This window comes from Hylobates moloch, unplaced genomic scaffold (assembly GCF_009828535.3).
Source record: "Hylobates moloch isolate HMO894 unplaced genomic scaffold, HMol_V3 SCAFFOLD_5, whole genome shotgun sequence".
Classification (NCBI taxonomy): domain Eukaryota; kingdom Metazoa; phylum Chordata; class Mammalia; order Primates; family Hylobatidae; genus Hylobates; species Hylobates moloch.
Window position 1 is genome coordinate 48,153,762 of NW_026652280.1, and position 26,836 is coordinate 48,180,597.

General features: G+C 40.0%; 1 protein-coding gene across 1 annotated transcript in view; it reads right to left on the reverse strand.

Annotated features, from left to right (window-relative positions):
- Positions 1-17,707: 17,707 nt before the first annotated feature.
- Positions 17,708-26,836, reverse strand: part of DSG3 (desmoglein 3) — a 28,752-nt gene continuing 19,623 nt past the window's right edge. The window contains exons 12-16 of the mRNA XM_032151717.2: positions 24,977-25,237; positions 21,570-21,709; positions 21,193-21,256; positions 19,577-19,860; positions 17,708-18,322 (exon numbers count right to left, since the gene is read on the reverse strand). Of these exons, the coding sequence (XP_032007608.1) occupies positions 17,708-18,322; positions 19,577-19,860; positions 21,193-21,256; positions 21,570-21,709; positions 24,977-25,237 (1,364 nt within the window). The remainder of the gene's footprint in view (positions 18,323-19,576; positions 19,861-21,192; positions 21,257-21,569; positions 21,710-24,976; positions 25,238-26,836) is intronic.

Below are 26,836 nucleotides of genomic sequence, written 5' to 3' on the forward strand. Positions count from 1 at the left end.
GGCCCAGCCCAGCCCAACCCAAAGGCGCGGCTCCAGGTGTGGTCGCTGCGAGAAAATGGAGCTGGGGGCTGGCCCGGGCCGCTCTTACGGAGGTGGGGAGTTCCGCAGAGGAGGGAGGCGCGGGGTGGACTCCCGCCCCCTCGCACTCGCTCCTGGGACCGTGACGTCCTTGGGTTGGGGACTGTGGGTGGCAGGCCCTGCCCCACCGTTCCCTCCTTCCCGAGCCCCTCCTCTCTGGGAGAATGGCGGGAGGAAGGAGCCTCCTGGCGGGGCTCGACCTGGGTAGCGCGTGTCGCACGGCCCCGGCCCAAGGACAAAAGCTCCACGGAACAGAGTCCTGCGGGACCAACCGGCCCAGTGGTTGCGGGGGCAGGCCTCCCAGCGCGCCGCCCAAAGGTCCCGCGCTTTGTGATTGTGCTTTGGGCCCGGTGCGCAGGTGGCGCTGGTGACATGGGGACCCGCGTCCTCAGGAAAGCTGCGACCGCCGTGCGTTCGGCCAGTTCTCCGGGAGGGGAGGTTGTGAAGCCGAATTTCAGGTGGCTGTCTTCGCAAAGGCCGCTCTTCCCTATGGCCCTTCACTGCTTCCAACAGGTTTGCAGCTTATCTGGCGCAGGGAAAAACAATCACCAGAGGTCAAAAAGGACAATTCTTGGGCTAGGAGAAAACTCTAGGGTGTTACGGGAAATATATATACTCTTTGAAATGATTTACAAATTCTGTTACACCACTAGATAGATCAGAGGCCCCGCTCCAAGAGTATCTAGTTGGGAGGCCGGAACTAGCCTCTCTGGGCCCCAGTTTCCAGATCTGTCAAATGGGGTTAATAGCGACCAACGCACAGGATGTTTTGAGAACGAAATTGGAAAATCTTATGTAAAGCATTTTGCAGTGTCTAGAACTTAAGGGTTCAATAAATAATTGTTAAAATTAGGACAATATGATTGCGAGGTAAGATGTTAAATTGACATCTTCTTGAAAAGCAGAAACTTAGTATGGGCATCCAAACACTAGAATCAGCACTGGATTACGAAACTTCCAAGAAATGTAACGACTGGAAGTAATGGACGAGCCTATTGTTCTGTGCCGGAAAGGCGCAAGGGGAGAAAAAAAGACACACACACACAATACCTTTAAGGGTAAACAACATTTATCCCAATTATATGGCAACGCGGATATAATAGGCAAATGATATAATAAGCAAATTGCAGTGGGAAGGGGAGAAGGAAAAGATATATTTATATTTACACTCACCAGACTGTGGAGGATTCACCACCAGACCAGGAAGCAACAGCCTGGGCTCCAGAGTCGGGACACTACACTCACCAGACTAGAGGGTTCTCATGAAGTTTCCGCATAGTCTGGGACCCTAGCTCTTATTGTAACGAGTTGTTTGGCATGAGACCCAGTCACAAGGGCCCTTCCCGACTGGGCTCAAGGAACACAAAAAGGTCAACTTGTTCTTGCGATTGTCTGTTGTTTTTCAATAACTAACAAATAGGAATAGATTAAATGGAGATTTCTTTGAAACAGCGCTGGATGAATTCCTCAAGGGGCTCACACCACCTGTTCCGGGACTTGGTGACCATTGTTTGTGTCCATGTTCAGTTGAGTTCAAATGTAATATTTAACTTTTTTCCACTCCTATATAAGCATAAAGGGTTATTTGGAGACTAGAAAGAGAGGTTTGGCATTAAATTTGGCTCAAATAGTAGAGTTCCTTCTGTGGTCCAAAGTGCCCCCTCTCCCTCTGGCAGCATCTCTCACCCTTCTCTCCCAAGTGCCAATCTTCAAGATCCAGTACAGTCACTACCTCCTCATTACACTCTTTCTTCCCAGGCCCCCAAGGACTACTGCCTATTTGAGTTGAGAGAAGCACATTCTCCATATGTTTGGGGCTTAGCTGCTGAATGGATTTTCTCATGCAGTTACTGAAGTGATGGTGGCTGAATTAGTTGAGGACTTAGCTCATTACTCTGCTCAGAAGTGCCTCAAACTGTGCTCTGTACTATGGGATACTCTCAGTAAACTTTTTTACATCATTGAATCTGGAGGAAATATGTCTTAATTTCCACTGCTTTCTCTTGAGCTAGATGTGGGTATTAGCACACCTCGGTGATACTTCTCATTCGCCATCATGCTGGGAGCACTCCTGATTTAAGAAGTGAGGCTTTACCAAATCACTTGCAGAAATCATTGTAGGAAACTCTATGTCAGTCCTGCCTTAAATTTGTGCCCTTGCAATTGAGTCTTGTAGAGAAGTATTTATGCCTCATTATTAAGACTTTGGTTTCTATTCAGAAATGAAGATAATCATAGCTTCCAGAATGAGAAACAGCCAATGCAAACTTTATTTCTGTTGTATTATTCAACCTCCCCTGAAGGCTGTCAAAGTTAGTTTCTAGGTAATATTCCTTCTATAAGACGTTTTCTCCAGGACTTTGAGAGAAGATGCCAATATGTCATCCAAAGCCATAGAATGTCACTCCTGAATTAGTTCTACTTTAAAAATTCTAAAACTTATGACTCAGGGAGATGAAGGGACTTCTCGAGAATCAGATGTTTCACAGCTAACTCTCTGGCTCCTAACTTCTTTATGCTGGGGTTAGAGTAAATCTGCTTTGTACATCTCTGTGCACAAAAATAAATGTAGCCATTACCAACAAAGGACTAAAGATTTGTTTAAAATAAATTGAAGTGTTAATAGGATGTGAACATTTTAACTTTCATGTTTTCCTCCCCCAAGTTAGTTCAACATTATGGTAAATGCACTTCTCTTAAGACATTTAGAATGGATTAGTTCAAAACATATTTTGTGCAAATAATAATTATCTTTAACATCTAGATATATTCAAAATATCTACCTGAATTTATGTTTTCCAGAATACTTTGCTTCACACACATACACAGATGAGAATAATCTTCAAGTGATTAGCTCATTAAAATCACCTCTTTAATATGATCTAAAACAAAAAATACTTTAAAGGGTTTCAGAAAGATCAATGAAAATTAATATATCTCTTTTCTACTAACACTGCCTCGTTACTGCCAACACATCTTAGCATTAAATATTACTTTAAAAATGGACAGTTCTTCGCTAAAGGTCTGATAAGTGGCTGACCACTTAATTCCAGTGAGAATCTCGTGAGTATATGTATTAGAATTAATGTTTCAGAGGTGAGAGCTAAATCTGGTTGTTATCCTTTTAAAATGCCTTATAAACAAGTCATAGAGTTGTGTAGCTGTTATAAAAAAAGGTTATCATGGTCAGGAGGATTACTCATAGAATGTTGATTAGCAAAGGGCATATGGACACAGGACAAAATATGAAATACTCCCAGGTAATCTGAGAAGGGAAATACGAGGAGGAATCTGTTTTTTGGTTTAGTTCTACTAGTTTATTCAATATTTACCTTGTCCCTGTTCAACAAACATTTAATTTGCATTTTATTGGAAATGCAAAATTAAATGTTTTCCTGTATCGAAAGAAACAAGAATAGGTGCTTATAAAATAATATAACTATAATTACTTATAAAATAATATAACCGCTGTGGTAGAACTACACATGCAGTATATGAACAATGAAGAAGTTTCCCATCTCACGCTTTGGACTATGGGATTAGAAAAGGCTTCTTGGAGGAAGTTTGCTGAAGTGATTCTTAAAGGATGAGTAATTGTGAACCAGGTGTTGAACCTGCCAGGGCAGAGTGACTCAAAGCATAGACGCTGTTGAAGAAGAGTCAGGGGCTTTCGCTTTAGCTGTGAAAAAAGCTTTCTTTTCATCACGTTGACACAAACAGGGAAATCAGAAGTAAAAACTTTTCTTTTGGTAAAAACATGTTGAATTTGAGACATTAGAACAAAATCCAATTAGAAAAGCCTAGCAAGTCATTTGAAATGAGAAAGGACAACTGCATTGCAAATAGATTTGGGTAGCAGAAATAGTCACCTTATTTTGTTCCCATTCACTGGCTGTTCTTTCTCAATCCATTTCTTACCCTCTGCTACTTGTAAAATGTGTGTGTCTTCTGAGTGCCATACTTTGCTTCTTTTCTTCTTACTTAGTAGCAGGTATGATTCTGTGGTCACTTCCATCGTGTAAACTTAGCTTTCTTTCTCCAGCTCCAATCATGGGACATCACTATTTGGATATTTCATGGGAACCTCACACTTCCATAATAATTTTGTAGGGATATCAAACTCAGCATATTGATAAAAAAGCTTTCCCTCTGATATGCTTTGGCTGTGTCCCCCACCTAAATCTCATCTTGAATTTTAGCTCCCATAATTCCCACGTTTTGTGGGAGGTACCTGGTGGGAGATAATTGAATCAGTTTCCCCCATACTGTACTCATGATAGTGAATAAGTCTCACTAGATCTGATGGTTTTCTGATGGGTTTCCTCTTTTGCTTGGCTGTCATTCTCTCTTGTCTTCCTCCATGTAAGACATGCCTTTGCTTCTCTTTTGCCATGATTGTGAGGCCTCCCCAGCCATGTAGAACTGTGAGTCTACTAAACCTCTTTCCTTTATAAATTACCCAGTCTCAGGTATGTCTTTATTAGCAGCATGAGAACAGATTAATATCTCCTCTCTTTACTTTCTCTCCAGTGCAAGCTTGCTACTTTCTCATATGCCCCACTCAGTCAATGGCAGCCTTGCAAACTTGGCCACTCACATTAGGACCTGAGTGGCATCCTCTATTCCTTTTTCCATACTCTCCATATCCAGTTACTTACCTCTCCTTCAGTACTCTGTGGCTCTATCTCAGATGACTCACACAACCTGCATAGCAGCAATCACATTGTAGTTTATGGTTATTTCATCCCTATCTACTACTCCACCCATTTCTTTTTCTCAAAGCTCTTCCTTTTTTGAAAGCAGAGCTTTCTCAAAGCTCTTCCTTTTTTGAAAGCAGGCCATGTGATATTCACAGTGCGCCCAACCCTCAGCATCCAGCGCATATCAGATGATCAATTAAGACTTGTTGAAATAAGCCCACACACTGGAAGGGATTAATTTTAAGTGAAAAAGGAGTATTATAAGGAAAAGTGTTTGGAATATCCACTGTGGGTGAATTAGCAGAGGTTCTGGTAAGAAAATGTTGGTCTGTGATATGTGTGTGTACGTGCATTTGCACACATATACACGCACGTTAGTTTGTGTACGTATGTTTCCCCTAACAACACTGCAGCCCAGAGCAGAATAAGGATGGCAGCTGGTAGGTGTAAATCAGGGTTGTAGAGTGGCCGGGATGACAGTTAAGAGGTGTAAGTATCCAGGAAAGATCAACTATTATTTTGATGTTTTTCTAGGTCCAGATTGACAACATCTTATGGAAATATCTATGTAAAACATCTATAAAGAGAACTGAACTAGGCGCTGGGGACAATATCACACATACAAAGATGATAAGCAAGATCTATAACAAAAGGCTGAAGGTGCTGGGAATATTTAACCTAGTAAAGAATAAAGTGGTCAGGTGCAGTGGCTCAAGCCTGTAATCCCAGCACTTTGGGAGGCCTAGGTGGGTGAATCACCTGAGGTCAGGAGTTCAAGACCAGCCCAACCAACATGGTAAAACCTCATCTCTACTAAATACAAAAAATTAGCTGAGCGTGATGGCGCATGTCTGTAATCCGAGCTACTTGGGAGGCTGAGGCAGGAGAATCGCTTGAACCTGGGAGGTGAAGGTTGCAGTGAGCCGAGATTGTGCCAGTGCACTCCAGCCTGGGCAACAAGAGTGAAACTCTGTCTCGAAAAAAAAAGAATAAAGTGACAGCATCAGAAATAGAATGTAAAAGTCCTAAAAATCATTTCTGTAAGGAATGTATTCCTGTTGCTTCTTTAAGCAGAAACATGTTTAAGTTTCAGAGGAAAAGATGTACGTTAGAAACTGTAACTTTCCATTCCATAAAAAAAGCTTTATCAAAAGAAAAGAAAAAAAAGAGGTGTAAGTATCCAGGATACTCCTGGAATTGAGTGTGGTCAGGAGGAAGACAGACAGGGTGAATGAAGCTGGAGGAGCTCAGGGGCCAGCTGAGAATAGACAGTTCGTTACACTGGCCATGGAGAAATGGGAGAGGATCATCCTTTTCCTCAATCCTGGGGAAAGACCCATGGTCCTATTCCATGGAAGTCAAGGCATGGATGACAGCACCAACATTTGGAGTCAGGATCTTGAAATTCTTACGGACTCTCCAGTTAGATGGACCAAGAGCCGCTTCTGCCTTAGGTGGTGAGAGAGAAGCCTTGGCCAACGTGTGGGTGGAGGAGGCCCTAATAAGAGAGTGGGAAAAGTTATGTTGACTTTCCCAGTTAGAACTCACAGGATAATAAAGCCCAGCAGACTCCAAGCCCTGTTGTCTAGCACAGAGAAGCCAGCACATCCTTAATGAACAGTCTCCTCATTCTGGGGGAGCAAAAATAGGCAGCCCTGAGATCACAGCCTCGGACGTCAACATCCCGAAAGAGTGAGAGTCCCAGTGCCATGAGTCACAGTGTCTCACTGAGCTTTCCCCACATGTTCTTCCTTGTGAGTCAGTATACATGGACTGACTGCTTTGGATGCAAAGTCTCTGAGCCAAGCTGTTTTAAGGAAATTGTTAACATTGTTCATGAGGTAGAGGAGAATTAGGGAAAGACAATGACAGTTGCAAAATAGGATTTGGTGCAGTGGAGGAAACAAAATGGTCTATTCTTGGGAATCAGTAGGGTGTTGAACACACCTCATGCAATCTTTTTTGAGCTAAGTCACACTAGTTTAAAAATGTGATCAGAATATAATAATGCTGGATTGAGGCAATTATGAAACAGGCAACTGCCTGGGAAACCCCAGCAAGGCCTGGAGGCCCCAACAGAAGGCCTCTCCCATTCACTGATTAATGTCGGCATTCCTTCAGCAGAAGCCTTCCTTGGAGTGCGTATTACCGGGAGGGCAGCATGTTGATCCATTGTCAGTTATTTACATCTTAGACTAATGCCACAGGTTCACCAGGCATGCCCCACCTCGGAGCCTTGCACTTGCAGTTCCTTTTCCCTGGAAGGTTCTGCTCCAGAAATGTACAAGGTCTTTTCCATCACTCTTCACTTTTCTCCCCTCAAATATTACCTTCTCAGTAAGGACATTCCCTGACCAATGATTTTAAAATTGTAATTACCCTCCCCCCCCGACCCCGTACCCAGAGCTCCCCATCCCCATCCTCTTTTTCTCTTCTTTATTTTTCTTCTTGGTACATTGTAACCTGAAAGACTGTGTTTTAACTTATTTCTTATCTGTTGCCATTCCCTAGGATGTAAACTTTGTGAGGGCTGGGATTTTACTCTGTGAACTGCTGCGTATCCTGCAAATAAAACAGTGCCTGGCCCAACATAGGCTTTTGGTAAATCCCAGCTGAATGTGTAAATAGATGAATAAGTGAAGAAATTTTCAAGGTTATTTTGGAATTGAGAGAGAGAGAGTGTGTAAAATGAGGGTAAAGGGGAAAAGGGGAAGAGAACATTGGATTCCTGGAAGGACATGAGTGACTGTCACCAAACTGGGGCGGGGGCGTGACGGGAGGCCTGGCTCACTGTGGATAAAATTGCTCTACCTCACAATTTCATCAAGGGTGGGCATTGCTAAGACTGCCGGGACAGGGTGATGTAGAGGAGTTCAGAGGCCAGTGGAGAACACTGCTGTGTTCTTCCTCTGCTTTAAGGCTCCCTTCCTTGCAGGGGGAACCAAGGAAGAAAGCATCAACAACATGAAAAATCCTCCTTCTCCCTGGAAATGAACAAAGTATGAATTCACTACAGGGGTGCAACACTGGGGAAAGTTGATTTTATCCACTCATAACAAATCTGTCATTTTGGTTTCACCCTAAGTTTTGTTTATGGAAGTTCTTGGAAAGCTAAGGGAAATAGCAAAGAAAGAGAGCAGGGGAGTCCTCGGTTGCTAACAGCAGTCCTGGACTGGAATCCATCACCAGCATGACAGGGCTTGCAGGGTTTTAGGGCAGGCACAGCAGTACTTACTGAGTTTCAGAGAGAAACCATCACACTGACCCATTGTGACTAATGAGCTTAGGGAGATACACAGAAATAAATAAATTTTAAAAACCCCTCAGAAGACAGAAAAAAACAAACAAAACTGGTTTTTGGCAATTATCTCATTCATTCGTAGATAGACAATGACAGTCTCATGTGCAATGAAAAAGTGAAATAGGAACAATGCAGTAGCTTTGGACAGTGAACCTGGAAGTAAAATAGTGGGTTTAAAAATCTTTCCAAATGACCTAGAATGATAATTGTAAGTACTTTGGTTGAGAGATGCAGAATTTCAAAAGTACATGATTTTCATTCTAAAGAAAAAACAAGAATTTAAAGTAATTAAATTATTTATTTTAATTTACTTTACAAATTAGTCTTTTTGGTGGTGGCTTGAAAATTTCAGTCAACGTACTAATTTGTTAATAACATTCTGAAATTTGTGAAGGATTTCCTTTGTTAAAATGATTGGAGTGCATTTAAGCTATTCAATAATGAACTTACCCACTTGTGTTCTGCTATTCTTCTCAGGTTGAGGAAAAACGTGGGTTCCATCAGGGAAGGAGATGGGAGCCTTAGCCTTGATCACAGGGCTTCTCCATCTGAGGGCGTGAGCTTGTGAATGTCATCTACTCTGGAGGACAGACTTCATGAACTGTGCTGACTACAATTACAATATTGTTATTCTTGAATCCCAGGTTAGATATTGTGAATGGCAAATTACTTCTATCTAGTAACTTTACTTCTGTAGCAAAAGTAATTGAAAACCCTATAACATGATAAATAATAATTTAATTAACTTTGGCATCTATATACGCCCAGGGAACTGGAGAGTCAAAGCAGTCTTTCAGATATTATAAGAGAAGAGAACCAAAACGTTGCCTCTGGTGTCTAGAATTTCAGGAATTTTTTTTTTTTTTTGAGACAGAGTCTCACTCTCTTGCCTGGGCTGGAGTGCAGTGGCATGATCTCAGCTCACTACAACCTCCACCTCCCGCGTTCAAGCGACTCTCCTGCCTCAGCCTCCTGAGTATCTGGGATTACAGGCACGTGACACCACACCCGGCTAATTTTTGTATTTTTAGTAGAGACGAGGTTTCACCATGTTGGTCAGGCTGGTCTCGAACTCCTGACCTCATGATCCACCCACCTCGGCCTCCCAAAGTGCTGAGATTACAGGCATGAGCCACCACGCCTGGCTGAAAATGTCTGTTTTTAAACCCATTTTGTTCAAATTATATAGCTTTTTTTTTTTTCAGTAGACCTAGATTGAGTTACATCACCTCTTCTAATTCTCACTCCAAGTGGAGGTTTTATGAGACAGAGATGTGTTTAAAGATTAAGCAAACTGATTAAGCAAAAAAGTTTGATACAAAGAAGGCAATGGGAAAAAAATTGCTCTGGATAGTTTAGATATAATGCTCACAATGACCCTTTTCAGCTTGTCTGAGGACAATTGTGGTTAAAATAAAATAAAAAAAAAGATTGTGTTCATTATGAACATTACTGTGCATCTTGAAAGCTGACCCCTTACTCAGCTAGGCAGTTGTCTGCACATTTACCGTAACATCTTCCTCTTCCCAATGGCTGTCTCTTCAGCTGGAACAATATGTGAATGACATTATACCTTTGGAGAGAGTTACACCCATCTTATGCAGAATCACTACAATAAAGTTAAGTCAGTCAACAAAGACTGCTTGTAATTAATTCTCTTATGGGTATGAGAGAGGATGAAAGTATATCACTGTACTTCTTTCTTAACTGTGGGATTAGAACATGAATCTGAAGTAAATAGGTATGTTGATGACAGCAGGTTAAGCAGAACAGTATTACAGAAAAGCTTCAGAGTTGGATAATGTGAAGTCCATGTAAAAGCTCATGTGAAGAATTGCTCTATGCTTCATAAAATTGCCATGGCTAGTTTTCATTGTTTGACACTGCAGGAGAATTAGTCTACTCTATACCCCAGAATTTTCAATCATTGAAATCTTGAGTCTACAGAGTATGCTCAAAGGGTCAGAATTGTGAGGCCTGAGTCCCAGGTGTGATCATGTGCACAGAAATGGTCTAAATGGACAGATGTGAAATGTGTGATTGGAGAGATGCTGGACAGTGTGTGTTCTCAAGTTGCTTTACCTCCTAACCTATTGCTCAATGATAATGAAAATTAACTTTGTTTATGCAGTCAACAAATATTCTAAACATTAAAGACATACACTTCAGGGAGGAGTAACAGTGCTTTTTGTGATTTATACCTTACTGTGAATTAATTTCTCAAACAATTAAAAAACTTATCAACTAGTTATAGCCAGTTTTTAGAGGAAGCAGGTAGCAGTGAATATGAAGACATCAGGCATGTCATGTGCTAGAAATAAAGAAAAAACATGCAAAGGTAAAGACAGATTTCACTTCCTTCCATTTTATGATGGGTCAGCTGGCATTTGCAAATAAGCTTATTTTCACTTGCCCAGCAGTGATAATGATCCATAAATCATATAGAAACTGAACATAAAAGTGTGGTCTTTTTTCATGCAGTTTGTCACTATTCTAGTAACATTAAAATATATATCCAATGGAAGTGGGGTCGATTAGCATCATTCTTTTCATGCTAGTTTTCAAGTAACTTTTTTTTTTCCCCAAAGCCATCTGGCTGTCCCATCTAGCTGGTAGAAATGACATAGTAAGTATTCTTTGGGGAAGAAAGAAGCCATCCATCCTGCCCATGACCCTATTGCAACATGATAGAAACAACCTACATGACCCTGTCACACTTAATATCCACCTGAAGACAGGAATTCAAGTCTTCATTTAGAAGCCTAAATTCACTTTTCCAAGGAAGCTGAATTGAAAAATTGCAATCATCTGGTGATTCTGATCGGCTTGGGTATACAAGATAACAATTTGTGATGAACTGGTACATCTTCATTGGACTGTCTATTCATCGGAATTTCCAGTGCTGAGAAGACTAGGACAATCCTTGTGGCTAAGGCAAAAAATTAATAAAAAAGACATATTATGGTGGCAGTCTAGAGTAGCAGAAAGAGAATCAGCGTAGCCAGTTCTTAACTCTGAAATTGATCCACGAGTTACTTCTCAGCCTCAGTTTAACCATCTATATAAAAGGAGGGCTTTGGATCATACAATAGGGATATTTCGAGATTCTGTGGTTTCAGTAGTTTGTACGCCGGAACTCTTAACTTTCAGATGATTGAGTTCATTTTGAAGATTTAAAATACAGTAAAAAAATGAAAACAAATCTTTATGAGCATTTACTATGTTCAAAGTGCATTCTAGTAACTTTACAGAAACTCTGTGAAGTAGAAGCTATTATTATCTTCATAATAATAGTCCAGAGAGGTTCGCAGAGATTAAGAAACTTGCCCCAAACCATAAAGTTAGTAAGTTGGGAAACGGGGATTTGAACTCAAGTATGTAGTTTGTCTCCAAAGCCTGAACTCTTAACCATTAACTTAAATGCACAAAAAAGACAAAACAGAAGCCTTCTCAAGTTTAACTTTTTTTTTTTTTTGAGATGGAGTCTCGCTCTGTTGCCCAGGCTGGAGTGCAGTGGCGCAATCTCGGCTCACTGCAAGCTCCGCCTCCCGGATTCACGCCATTCTCCTGCCTCAGCCTCCCGAGTAGCTGGGACTACAGGCGCCCACCACAACGTCCAGCTAATTTTTTGTATTTTTAGTAGAGACGGGGTTTCACGGTGTTAGCCAGGATGGTCTCGATCTCCTGACCTCGTGATCCGCCTGCCTCGGCCTCCCAAAGTGCTGGGATTACAGATGTGAGCCACCGCGCCCGGCCTTAACTTTTGTTAATCATTAAAATATAATATAGTTATTTTGATTGATTAACAGATGGAATGGGGTTTTTAAAAATTCTCTTAGCTCCTTCAGTAGTGGGGTTTTTTTTTTTTTTTTTGCAAACTTTAATATGTTTTCTTAGCTTGACAACTCATTCTCTATATTCACGAACATCTCCTGACTTGTTCCTTCAGTGGAGACACCCTTTTCTAGCCAGAGTTGGCAAAAGTAGCAATAGCATGCATTGGCTTGTTTGAGAGGCCCTGGGTGAGCCTTTGTTGCATAAAGTAGGAGGTCTGTTATTGTCTTGGTAGCATATGCCTTCATTACAAGTTTGCCTCCTTGAAAGAATATTCAAAGACCAGCACAAAAGAGAACATTTCCAGGATCCAAGAGCGTGTATGTAGAAACAGTGGCAAGTTAGAAAATCAACTTAGGTGTCAGATAGCAGCCACAAAATATGTTTTGAGGAAAAATTCATAGCAATTTATAACAGCTGAGAAAAAGAGGGAAAATACAGGAAGGTAGATTTTGTCAGAACTTACTAGACTAAGGATTTATTGCATATTTTTTACTAATTAAATGTTGGGGATGTCAGACCTGGTTGAAAATAATTAAAAGTCTGGTTAAATAAGGCTTTTTCACCATAGCTTACCTAAAGAAATTTAGGTGCAAAATCTAGGTGATTATTATTATTTTCTAAAATAATAAAGCTAGATAGCAGAATTCTTAAATGCAGAAACTTTGTGTCTGCAGCGCCCACTAAGCATTAGTGTCAGCCCACAGATTTGATAATGGAAAGACCCTGCTTTAGCTATGCCAAGCCATGAGGTTACCTGAGGCAAGAATGTGGGTGTGTGTGTGTTTCATCTGAGTTAGGACCATATAAATCTTATTATCAGTAGAAGTCAGTTGGACGTGAGAAGACATGACTGAAGTTAATCTCATATTTTGTGTTTAAATACTCATTTTTCACTTAGTAACAATGTCTTCTTGCAGGATTGAAAATCATGTCATTATGCCATTTGAATAAATACAGGATTACCTGATTCTTTACAGCGTTATAATCAAGAAAGTTCCTTGCAATCCTTCTTTTGATTATGAAAGAACATAAATACTTCTTCTGCCTTCTGGGAAAATGAGGACATACACATTGTTTCGATATAAATGTTTTGCTTATATTATCATCATTTGATTGTCTGTGTTGTCACATAAAATTCACTGTTTGCTAACTTAGTAATGATGAATTCTGCACACAGAAAACATCAGAGATGTTCTGAGGCATAAAATTGAAAATACAGTGGTACCATGTTCCTCAGGAAAATCAAGGTAGAAATGAAACTGACTTCAAGGAGTAAAAAATTTGTGGTTGTTAAAATGTGTTCTTTTCCACAAATCATGGAAACACTGAGCTGGAAGGACCTGTTTAAGGTAATCATTTCATATCCGGAAACATTTCATACAACCTCTGCTAAATAGTGTTTTATCAAAGTAATTCTTAGGGAGTTGACTGAGAAAGAGATTCCAGGTAGTTTTTTTCAGTACTTACAGCATCAGTTATAATTGTATAAAATTGCATTTTACTTTTGTATTAAAATACAAAAATTGTAATTTAAATTCAGCTAAATACTTGTTTCTGCAGTTTAGGCTTTTGGCTCATTCTTATTAGTTATTGGTTGTGGAAGAGACCTGGTCCCTGGCCCCTGAAAGAAAAACCTCCACATGTCCTTCAAAATAGCAGCATCATGTATTAGCATTCTCTCTCTCTCTCTCTCTCTGTCACTCTCTCTCTCTCCCTCCCACACACACATATGCCTACATTATACTACTTCTTTAGTCTTTAAAATTACATCTAGATTTGTAATCCTTTTTATAATTTTCATTTTCTTTGTATTCTTTCTAATTTTTAATGTTCTACTCAAGTCTTAGACTGGAAGTGAACAGATTATTCCGAGAGTAATAGTTATTATTTCCAGACAACTATCGATAAACTTTCACATTTGTGTCACTTATTGTGCAACCTTGAGAAAGTTATTTTGCTTCTCTGAGTCTCTGTTTCCATGCCTGTAATCTAAGGGTTACTGTAGAGTTGAATTAGAGTATACAGCTCTCTTGACCACTTGGTACCCTCACCAATGTCTCTTTCCTTCTTGCTCTGAGAACCGCATCCATTTGTACATGTTCTTCAGACGTTATCCTCTTCAGTTTTAACGATATCTCTATTGCGTCTAAAATTTTTTGTTTTTTATTTGTAAAAATGAATCAAACTGTTGAAGAAAAAGAAAGTAAAGACACCAACCAGAGAACAGCCTGATGTCTCTGGCCAGGGAGGGAATCTCAGCATAGGAGTCTCAGCATTCATCATGGAAAACGTGTGGTTTCTGGCTTCTGGAATTTAAATGATTGTTTATCTTCTTGTCTTACCAATTATCCCCTTTACATAAAACCATCTCAGACCATGTTACTGAACGCTGTTAAACCATATAATCTCTAATTCAGTATTCCTCTTTGTAGACCCAGAAGAAGATACGAGGCAATGTGGAAATGCAAGAACAAGAAGGATTCTTAACTTTTGTTTCTAAATTGTTAGTTGCATTGAAACTAGTCAGTTGAATGTGTTCCATTCACACTCTTACCTCATGTATGAAGGTCCTCAAGTTAAACTAAACCGATTTTGTCACTTTTGTTCCTTGAACTTTCTATGAATAGAAGAAGCTGGTAATATTTTTGGATTTTATTTGCGTGACTTACGTTTTCCTGGAATTGATTTGAAACATTTGAATTAAGCGAACTACCATTCTTTACTCAATATTTGCTTTAATCCAGTTTTTTTTCCTCCCCATACTCCACGTCCAAGCCTCATTGTCCAGATTTAAGAAGGAGGAAGGTCAGCCAGAAGAAAGTTCTGAAGCGTTGGAGGGACTTATTCTGTGGCATCTTTTAAAAGGAGGCGTGAGGACTTTAGCATTTATGGAAAAACAGTTCCACTTCTGGGGCTGATGGCTTTCACCAGTGACATGGTACACATTTTTCATCAGGCTAGATTGTAAATATTGCCTTCTCTTTACTCCAACTTTTCTCTCCAAGTCATCTTAGGATATTGCAACTTTTGAGTGTCACAACAATGATCTCTCAGTTACCTGAGAGACAACTGCAACTTGCAAAATAAACAGTAGATGACTTAAAGATTCCAGTTAGTACAGTCCCTCTGCCTTGACCTCATCCAGCACTTTCTCCTGCACTATCCTGCACTATGTCCACCTGAAGTCATCCTGAATCGCGAGATACTTCCTTCCTGCTGGAAGATGCAGAAAAGCAATCAGCTAGAAAAAATAGCTAAAATACTGATAAAAAAACATATGTGAGTCATTTTATATCAGGGGTCCCCAACCCCGCCCCCACCCCCAACAGTACCTATCTGTGGCCTGTTGGGAACCAGGCCGTAGCAGGAGGTGAGCTGTGGGCAAGTGAGCAATCCAGCTTGAGCTCCGCCTCCTGTCTGATCAGCAGTGGCATTAGATTCTCACCGGAGCGTGAACCCTATTGTGAACTGCACATATGCGGGATCTAGGTTGCCTGCTCCTTATGATAATCTAATGCCTGATGATCTGAGGTGGGACGGTTTCATCCTGAAACCATCCCTGCCACCGTCTGTGGAAAAATTGTCTTCCACAAAAGTGGTTCCTGGTGCCAGAAGCGTTGGGGACTGCTGTTTTATAATCATATTTCTTAATAACTATTAATATAGCAAGTAGTTCAGCTTTTATTTATAAATTTATTGCTGGTTTTATTATAACAACATTACACTGTTTATGGTTTAATACATATGGTTCAAAATGTATAATACATCAAGTAGTACAGTTTTAAAATTTTCTGCTTAAAACAAGTTTTGTGTAAAAAATGCAGATACATTTTACATGGCAAATCAATTTTTAAGTCATCCTAAAGATTGATTTTTTTTTGAAATTTAAAAACATTTAATTTTAATTTCTCTCTTATATAACGTTTAGTACTATAGCATGGTTTCCTCTACAGTTTAACAATGCAGCAAAATTCCCATTTCATGGTAAATTGGGTTTTAAGCAGCAAGGTTAAAATGCTTTGAAGATCCTGAATACACCTTTGCACTTCAAATGAGGGCTATGGTTGTTAATTTAACCCTCATGCATAAGCAGAGGCACAAGTTAGCTGCATGTGCTCTAGACCCCAGAGCGAGCCACTGTTGAGAAGCAAAAGACAGCAGCAGGAAGAGCAATGGAACCTCCTTACCAAGCTGCTGCGCAGGATCTAGCTTCTCCCACCTAAGATGGGCACATTGAAAGCCTTGTTGCAGCAGCACCCCCGTATGTGGAAGCACACAGCTGCCTGCACTTTTCCAGCTGCTCTAGCACCTGCCTTCCTGGTAGTCAGGGTGCCGGGGAGAGGGAGGAGCACCAGGGTGGGGGATATGTAGGGGACCTCTTTCCTTCAGGACCACACCTTTCTAGGTGAAAGCATAAACACTCGATTACTTTGCATTCCATCTGCAAAAACAAATTTAGGTTTTGAATATGGCAAAAAAAGAAGAAAGGAAAATATAAAACTCTGTTTATATATACAATAAGGAATAATGGAGGTTGATAATGATCTTGTGATCAGCTAAGACAATGTCAGTAAGCAGGTGAGGTAGGGTGCTTTCTATGGGCAAAAGGGCGAATATCTTGAATGACCAGAAATGACTCGAAGAGCTGCATTACTATCATGGTGGCATGCATGAAATAATACATCTAAACCTTTGCTAACCTAACATTATTACTCTCAAGCTTTATTACCCTGAAGCCTTAAATGGCTGTAGCTGTTTGATTTAAAAGCAAGGCTTAAAAAAATAATGGTTACTCATAATTCCCTTTCCATATCCCTTTTTGACTTGAAAATTATTTCACCAACTACTTTTCTGAAATGCTGCTTATAATACATATTCACAGATTGCCCCATGTGTTATTCTAGTCATTGGCCCGTTTTGCTTATAAAAAAGGCCATGTTTTGTATTCTACAAAATCTGCAGACATTGTTAACATAATACACGTCATTATACATCATATGTATGCTACATCTACTCACTGACATTTAAAAAATGAGCTATTTTCAAAGACTAACACAGGATCTGTTACTGAGACGTGTGTAGGAAGGAGCTCAGTGTAAAATATTTTCTTTGGATAGATCCTTTCAAAGTGATTAAAACACACGAAATATTATTTATACTAAACTTTCTTAAATGTTCTATGATATTTCTATTTTAGAATTCTCTTATTGTGAGAATATGTGAAATATAGATGCAGCAAATTTAACACATAAGCTTATACCCCTTAGCTTGAGCAAAAGACGCATGTATGGCCTCCCAGCACCAAGAAGATGGAAGAAACGCTACAGCAACTACTTCCCTTTTACCAAGCAGCTCAAAATGCTTTAGCAAATACCTTGTGATTCTTACATCATTATCAATGATATAAGAAAAGGCAACGGAGACAAGAACCAGCGCTCCTGCTTAATCCACTAAACCACATTGCATTTTAAAATGATAAACACCTTCCTTTGGCAGTGGAAAAATAGAAGCTTAAGAATGTTTAGGAACATTTCCTGGTGAATATGATCTTAAGGATTTTGAAAAACTTTAAGATTTACTACAATTTGAATAGTACTTAAGAATTAGGAGTGACAACATATCACTTTTGGGGTATGAAGCCAGACACTTAATTTATAATCGTGATCAGTTTATAAGAGAAGCTAATGAGTGCCAAATTATTAGCCCAATACAGTGAGCTTTGCTATGCCATTTTGAGTATTTTAGTCCAAAGATCCAGATTTGGTCAGTGTGCTATTCCAGCTCATTCTGGTCATATTAGACGGGAGCAAGGATCCTCTGTACAGAGCATAGTGTGTGACCCTCGTAGCTGCGTTGGGCCAGCTAGGTTGCCAGGAACACTGGAAACGGGACAGATCACCCTTTCTGTCACTATCACATTTTGTGTGAGAAGTGGATCAAAGCCTGCAGTGGAAGGTTGCAGGACGGAACCAGAAGCCGAGTAAGTCTCCGTTACCAAATAGTTACCGTGCTGCAGAGGGTCAGGGATGGAAACAGCTGGCTGGACAGACCCAGAGGCGGAAAAAGCAGAAGCTCCTTGACTTCCTGACAAAGTCTGGCACTTAACAAATCCTGGCTGCTGGACTTCTGTGAGACGGCCGCAGGATTCAATCCCATAACCGCTGTCTTTAGAGGGTGGCTGAACTTGTTTGCCTTCACCATCAACACCAAGGCTTATCTCTGCAAGTTTTTTAAATTTGGGGCCAAGTGAATCCAAGAAGCTGTCATCCAGGTCATCAGCAATAAAACTGCAACAACCCACGGAGCCCACAGGAGAACCAGTGGCATCTGCGCCTTCATTATCATAGATCAACAAGCAGTCATTTGCCTCCTGGCCATCGTCTTCCTCCGCACAGGCAAATGCTTTCTAAGATGGAGAAAAAATGGGAAAAAATGAATTTTAAGAAAGAGTCAATTGAACAATATAATACTGTTTATAGAACTCATTTGGATTATGAATGCTCAAACTAGGTATTCCATAGAAGTAAAGGGCACTGTCTATTAACAATCTTGTTCAAAAAATTATCTGGTGTTTGGACAACAGTTTGGTTAACATTACCTCAAAATTGAGCTAGAACCTTTGTCTAGATTCTGCGAATCTTGTGGGAGCCTGACCTGTGACTGTAACACACATCCCACCTAGAAATATCCCAAGAGTCCTCATCTCAAACAACCCCTCCCTTTCTCCCCTGCCCTGCAGTCTTTCTTCAAACACAATATCACTCTTTGTTTGCTTGGATAGTAGGTCAGACCTTGGCACTTACCAGTATCGATAACAAAACTCAATGTGAGATCCCTTCTAACCATGCCTCTCTGCCCACTAATCTTTGGTTATCCAATGAGAGGCAAGCATCCTACTTTTCAAAGTCTTCTTTGTTTTCGTACCCATGTTCCTTTTCTGTTCTATGCTTCCTGACGTGTCATTCCTCCCATCACTGATCTTCCATCCTATTCTTTTTGCCTCCCCTTTTTTGGGGGTCATTAATTCAGTGGTTCTTCAACTTTTTTAGACAGAGACTCCTTTGATAATGTGAATACTATACCCCTCTCTCAGGAAAATATACACACACATATTTGGATATCCTTTATGATATAGGAAATACAAAATGAACTGCTTTGTATTCTTAAAGAAGATGCTAGAAATTCTCACATAAAACAGATTTGCCCTCAATTGTTTGTTCAGTTGGAGAAATGAGATGCTACTTGCTATATGGTCTCATGTTGTGGTTATCCACTCATTCTTCTTTTATTATTAATTTGTTTATTTTAGAGACGAGGTCTCACTCTGTCACCCAGGCTGGAGTGCAGTGGTGCCATCATAGCTCACTGCAGCTTCTACCTCCTAGGTGCAAGCAATCCTCCCACCTCAGCCTCCCGAGTAGCTGGGACTGCAGGCATGTACCACTATGCCCGGCTCCCATTCTTCTTTTGATCAGTGACCCAATTTTGACAGCTACCTTAGGTTATCTGTATTATTTTGGCGAAAAACAAACAAACCATTTTTTCTTGCATTTTAACAAGCTGTAAATGAAAAGAACTGCAAAACTGAAGTATATAATCAAATAAAAAGATCTCTAAGGTAAATAAGATAACCAAGCCACAAAGTTTTTCACCAAATTACCTGAGAAAAGTAGGAGTCCAGAAAATTCATGCTTATTGCCCCATCAGCGTAGTCCTTATTGGTTCCTCCAGTGGAATGCCTTGTTCTCATGGTTCCAGACTGCCCTGAGGAACAGATGCCAACTCCAGTGGCTGCTCCGAATCCCGAAGCAGCTCCTGACACTGTCCCTGTTGCAAAGCCTGCAGCACCTCCGGATTCAGTAGCTGCTCCAAGCTTAGTGGTCATTTCCATTCCTGAAGTGCCTTCCACCGCTGTCCCTCTGGCATACGTATTTGTACAAACTTCTGAAAACAAGGGAGAACATTCTGTAGGATCTTACGCTCTTATTTGTTGCATTTTATAAAACGGGTCTTGAGTGTCTATAAGCAGTCACCATGTAAAGCAAGTAAGTGGGAGAGAATACAATTATATGACCAGAGATGATAATATCCCACAGTGTGTTATGTGAGAGTCATAAAGGAGGGCATATAAATGGGCGAAAAAGCTCTAAAAATATACTAATTTTAAAAGTGTACAAAGAAATAAGATTTTCAGTGACAACAGCCAGAAATAGAAAAGACAGGATATTTAGTACACAGCTATGGGAAGCTTCTAATGCAATGCTTGTTTGTTTTCATGAAAAAACATTATAATTAAGCAGTCATATGAGCTCAGTATGGAAACCAAAGAGGAAACATACATAATGTAATCATGCAAATTAGCATGTCTTGGTACCTAAAGAGAATTTAACAAATCACGACTATTCAGCCTGTTACCTTTACATTATGCTTTCATGGAAAGTTACTTTTTTCTAGATAATTCTTTACATAGCTCTTGCTATGTAATTCTAATGGGAAAAGCAGGTGAGGATTGGAGCATCTGATAAAGGAAGACAGTTACATATTTGGGGAAATCTCATGCGGATTGTGCAGGATGGACACTTGAAAACAATCTATGGAATTAAGCAAAACTTTAATATCAGGCATTAAGTATTATTGTTCTTTTAGTTCACTGAGTAGTTGTGGCACTCAGATAATATTAATGAAATAGCCACTTGGTAAAACCAAAGAAATAAACAAATTCACCTGTATGACCTGTATGACAACATAAGTGATCATGTCCTATTATGTCCGAATCCAGGAATTAGTAATTGAACTGAAATCAGGATACTGTTAGTTCTGGGGAAGAAAGAAGGGGAACAGGATCGAGGATGTGCACATGAGAGTTTAACTGAAAATATGACCAATGTTTGGAACAGACAAAGTTGGGTGGTGGATACATAGATGTTTGTTATATTTTCCCTTACATTTTTCTATATGTGTGAAGTCTTTCCTAATTAAAAAATTAGTAATTGATTGCCTGAGAACTACACATCACTAAAGTTTGGAAAAAGTATAACAAATCTTTAGATATTGACAGTGGTGGCATCAATGGATAAATTAACTTATTGAAGCCAGACATGTCAGGGAATTGACTAATATAAAAATACTAAAACAGCTTTTCTCCATTTCAGTGGTAACAGCTCCTGACATGTGCACACAGATGCAAATTACTAAGAAGATAATTTAAACACTTCTTATTTTTTAATATTTCTCACTGAACTCACCATTGCTTTCAAACATTTTATGTCCACTTACCCGAACTTTCCATGAAATCGGCTCCATTGGCTGTTACAGGAGGCACACAAATATTTGTGATTTCCTGCAAACCATGTGAAAAATAAATTCATTTAAAAGCGAACCAGATTTCAGAGCAATATAGTGACATGTGGCTCTTTGCAAATTTGCAAATGATAACATTACAAGAAGTGCAAATTCTTGCAGGGATAACCATTTCTATGATTTGACATCTGAAGAGCTAAAATCCTAAAAGCCTCCATCTATTCAGCACTGACTCTCAAACTGAAGGTCAAGAAATCTCTTTTTATGTCCCTTTGCCTCTTTTCCTATCTCAATGTAAATCAAACATTTTCTCTATGTAATTGAAATACATAATTTATGAACTGGATGCTTACCTTGTCTTCAGGATGGGCTCCTTCAATTCCCCACTGATGAATTGTTCCTTCTGAGCCATCAGGAACTGGGATAAAACCACCTGTCACTCCCCCAGTGGAACCTGCCCCACAGTCACAGGTCAACAGCAGAAGGGGGGCCACTAGTGAAAAACAAAACAAGGCATCAGAACACTTGACTAATTTAGGGACTGTTTAATGTGATAATTGTCAGAAACGTTACAAAGAAAATACAGTGTCTCAAATATTTGTAGACAATTCCTAATGAAAATCAAAATTAGCTTCTACAAATGAAACTTGGTACAGTGAGCACACTAAAATTTCATGTGATTATGAAATTGAAGGAGACAGATCAGATCATTTCTTGTTGGTTTTTTTGGTATATTGTCTTAAAATAGGCACTGATGTATGATGAAAGTAGCTGTTTGGTCCCTCAATCCTTTTCCTTAATATATTTTTATGATTATTGCGTTTATTTTATTTTATTTTATTTTATTTTATTTTTTGAGACGGAGTCTCGCTCTGTCTCCCAGGCTGGAGTGCAGTGGCGCCATCTCGGCTCACTGCAAGCTCCGCCTCCCTGGTTCACGCCATTCTCCTGCCTCAGCCTCTCCGAGTAGCTGGGACTACAGGCGCCCGCCACCACGCCCGGCTAATTTTTTGTATTTTTAGTAGAGACGGGGTTTCACCGTGGTCTCGATCTCCTGACCTCGTGATCCGCCCGCCTCGGCCTCCCAAAGTGCTGGGATTACAAGCGTGAGCCACCGCGCCCGGCCGATTATTGCATTTATTTGCACATGTTGGGGCTATGTATATTGTGTCAGATGAATGCACAGATAAATATATGACCAGAATGGTCCAGATTTTAGGTGGGCACGATGGTGTTTTGGTAATCTAGCCTCTAATTATCGCTCAGTAAACAGTAATTAATCAGAAAACTCCCTCAGTAACTAGGGTGATAGCCTAATAAATGGCTATCAATGCATTCTTCATTGTAATTTAAGAATTTCTTAGCTGTGGCTTGAGCTTGGAGGGCTCTTCTGGCAGCGTAAATATCTTTCTGTGCACATCCTTGGCAATAAAGGTTAATGTCATTCTCATGTTAACTGACCAAGAGTGAAATACTTATTCTTGAAAGCAGGTGTTTCCCACACTTTGTTGTCAGTGGCCCCACTGCCACCTCTGCCCTGCCAAGGCCACCTGAATCCTAATGTTTCAACTCTCTTCACTTAGAGGCAGCTTAGTGAGGGGTTTAAGCATGCAGCCTCTGAAGTCAGATTCTAGGGTTTAAATTTTGGCTGTACCACTTAACAGCTATGTAATGTTGGGCATGTGATATCAACCTTCTTTGCTCAGTTAACTCATCCATAAAATGGGGGAATAAATAGTATCTACATCACAGGTTGTTGTGAGGATTGAATTAATATAGGTAAAGGCCCAACTCCTTAATACTATTTTATTAGGGTTTAAATTTCAACATATGAATTTTTCTGGGGGGACACACACATTCAGACCATAACAATTAATCTCCCAATCCTCTCCAGGGGCCACTGTAATGCACTGCACACTTGTCCTTTCTTTTCCAGTCTCATGTCACAGCTCTAAATCTGAACTTCATCATCTCTCTTGAACTCTTACAATGACCTCTTAGGTGTTCTTTCCTTTCTAATTTACAGTACATACTGTGGCCAGGGTTGTCTTTCTAAAATACAAATATGATCATGTTAGTCTTTTATTTAAATGCTTTTAGCAGCTCCTCTTTCTCATAGGATAAAGTACAAACACCACAGCATGTCTATGTAGCCCTTTCAAATTTGTCCTAATGCATTCTCTGTTTCTCCTTCACTTTCCACAATTTCCCCACGCGTTAGCCTTCCAAGGCTGTGTGATTCCTAAAACAGAAAATATTGAGTGTTTTCTGGCCTTCGCTGATGCTGTCAAGTTTTGGAAACGCCTTTTCCATTTTTTTATACTGATTATATCCTAATCATTCTTCAAGGCTCAATTGAATGATTCCTCTATTTCGTGAAATCTTCTGTAATTACCCATTTGTAGTAATTTCTATTATAGCTTTATCATGGTATTTTTTCCCCTATAGTTAGACATGCATGAAAACCAAAATCAAATTTCCTTTTCAGCTAGAAGCTAGCATAGTGATTCACATAGAGGTACTTAAAAATTTTTGGTTCTTGAACTTGATTAATATGATATCGAAAAACCAAACCTCTGAGTGTCAATTTCAGCTCTTAAACTAAATGGTGTATAGTAACCTTAGAACAGTAAATGCTTTTGGAGAATAAGGAAGGGAAAAATATAGCACGTATGGCAATTAGCTGTATCTATAGCAATTTATTTCTTTTTAAAAAAAGAGACCTGAAAAAATATTGCAAAACATTCATATCTGTTCAGTTGAAGTGATGGTTGTATGTGTAGTTGTCTACACATTTTCTCTACTTTTTGTGGTTTTAAAATTAATAATCATAAAATTAATTTTAACTCTAAAACTCTGTGATTTTTATAATAAATTAAGAAAGTGTGCATTTAGCAAGGATTTCTCTTGTTTATACAAGAATTAGTCAGGAAGTTCTTTTAAATAGAGACCTCTTACAATCAAAATACTATTTGATTTACAAGATTTTGATTCAAATACAACTTTTCAGAAATCTATTGATAAATTTTACCTTTATTGAAAAAGGATACTTATGCATAGTTTTCTAAATGTGTTTAATAAACTTAGTCATGTTAAATGTGAAGGTCTTAAAGGGGATGCATATTCAGATGGTAATCTATTTTGAGGAAATGCTAGATGAAGCAATAACTTCTCAGAACCTATGCTATCTTAATAGCATATGATATTAACATTAATATCATATGCTATTAATTAATATTAGTGAGGGGTTAATATCATATGCTATTACTATTAGTGAGGGGTTAATTAATTAATTAATATTAATAGCATATGATATCTTAATAGCCTATGATAGCCTAGTTGTATTTCCCTAAGTTTATTTGACTAGTGTTCTCTTTTTATCTTAGAATCTCATGAGATGTGATCAATATAGAGAAAACATCTTAGAAAGCACCACACTCATGGATAAAGCCATAATTTTGACCACGAACATTACTAACAGTGTGTAGAAAGTCTTCATGATTTGCTTTTCTCTTGATTATGTTGTGCTGTCTTCTAAATGTCTGACATATATAACTTGTGTTGCTACATTAATATAGACTGTTAGCAAGTGACACGTTACACATTTCAGATTCTTTCTGAAAATGCCATTTCCCCCTAGCTTTACCTATAAAACATCGGAGAATATTCTTTCCCCATTGCACAGATGAGCAGGGCAGCACGGAGGCCTTTGCAAATGAGGACACCCAGTTCAACAGAGAACGAAACATTGGCTACTCACACAGCAGCAGCAGGAGACCAAGGAGCAGCAGGCCGATGGCGGCAGGCCCCAGCGTCCCTGAGGGCAGCCTGCCATCTCTGGTCCCAGGGCTTGTGGTTGGGTAAGAAGTTCCACAGACATCCCTGTTGTCACACTGGCAGACTTCCAGTGTCAAGCTGCCTGGAATCTCACACCGACTGTTCTGACTGTCTGTAAGTACCAGGGAGATGTGGTACACTCCAGGAGCTATCTGTTCCTGGGCTCTGAGGAGGGCTGAGGTAGCTGTAGAGAAAGAATCATGCAAATCAACAGTAGGACGAGGTGTCTTTTCAGTCTGTTTTGTGTTGCTATAACAGAATATCACAGACTGGATAATTCATAAAGAAAACACATTTATTTCTCACAGTTCTGAAGGTTGGGAAGCTCAATATCAAGGTATCAGAATCTGACAAAGGCCTTTGGACTTCATCAGCCCATGGTGGAAGGTGGAAGGACAAGAGAGCATGAGAGCAAGTGGGGGCTGAACTCACCCTTATAACAACTCACTCTTACTGTAATGAACCCACTCCCATGGTAACGCCATTAATCCATGCATGAGGACAGAGCCCTCATGACCTCATTACCTCTTACAGGTCTCACCTCTCAACACTGTTGCAGTGGGGATTAAGTTTTCAACGCATGAGCTTTGGAAGACCTGTTCCAACCGTAGCAGTGTCTTACACTCTTACTACTTATTTTCATTAGCAGAGTTAGTTGCCACAAACAGTAGGGTCGATAATAGAGTGAGGTTTGAGCAGTGATGAGGGCTATAATGGGTTCAAGTGGGTAAATCTGTCTACACCTGCCTCCTTGTCCTCTCTGTTTCAGGTAGGCCCATTATTCTCTCCCAAAAAATCGGTTCTACTCTGCTTTTCCCACTAAAGAAGATGGGCGACATCATTTAGAGTCAAGCACTCCTCTTCTGGGGCTTAACCACTCTCTTGTATGTCTGCACCAATCCTTGGACTTGTGTGGCCCTCTGAGTGTATGTGTTCCTGACTCTGTGTTCTTGTACTTATCAAGACTTTCAACTTTGGCTGCTACTACCTCAACTGCTCTTCCCAGTTCTCATCCCATGAGCTGCAGGTCTGTGATATGGGATTTCCTTGTGGTGATGGCCTATTGCCTATCTGAGTCCTGAGCTTAGACTGTTTTCTATCTCCCACTGCTATGTTGCCTTTTTTAAGCGGATCCCACAATAGTTCTTATAAGGTTCAGCATTGCATTTGTTGCATCTTTTTGATCCCACCATACCCTTTGACACTGTGCCTTGCCCACCTAGTCCAATCATTGTTGCCTTGCTCAGCCACACCTGGGCAGATATGTCTTGTGACACATCCTGGCCCTCTCTGATCTTTCTTTGGCAGCCTCTTCGTTGGCCACGTATCCAGTAAACTCATTTGGAGCAAAATGCTGCATGCACAGTTTGGAGATAGATCTTTATGCCAGAAGTGTGAGGGCGCAAGGGAAGATGACCATCAAGATCAAGATCCCTTTGGTAACTCTGGCAGTGGCTGCTACTTAGGACTGAAGGACATGCTTTAACAGCATGTACATTCATGAAAGGAAGCAAGGCTGGTTCAGAAAGGAGCTAGGGAAAAGTGAGTTTACTAAGGATTTGAAGTGGTCTCGTCATTATAAAATCCAGAAAGGATGGAGACTTTTAGGAAGTGTAATGTCTATTTCTATGACACTTCTGGAAAGCACAGACAATGTGCAATGAGTATGATAATGGTTAGGAAAGAGAAAGGATGAATTAGCTCCTCCCTGTTGGATAATGGGTTTGCAAATTTCAGTCCACTATGCCCTCAAGGTTCCTGACTAGTGACAGTGTAAGCGGCA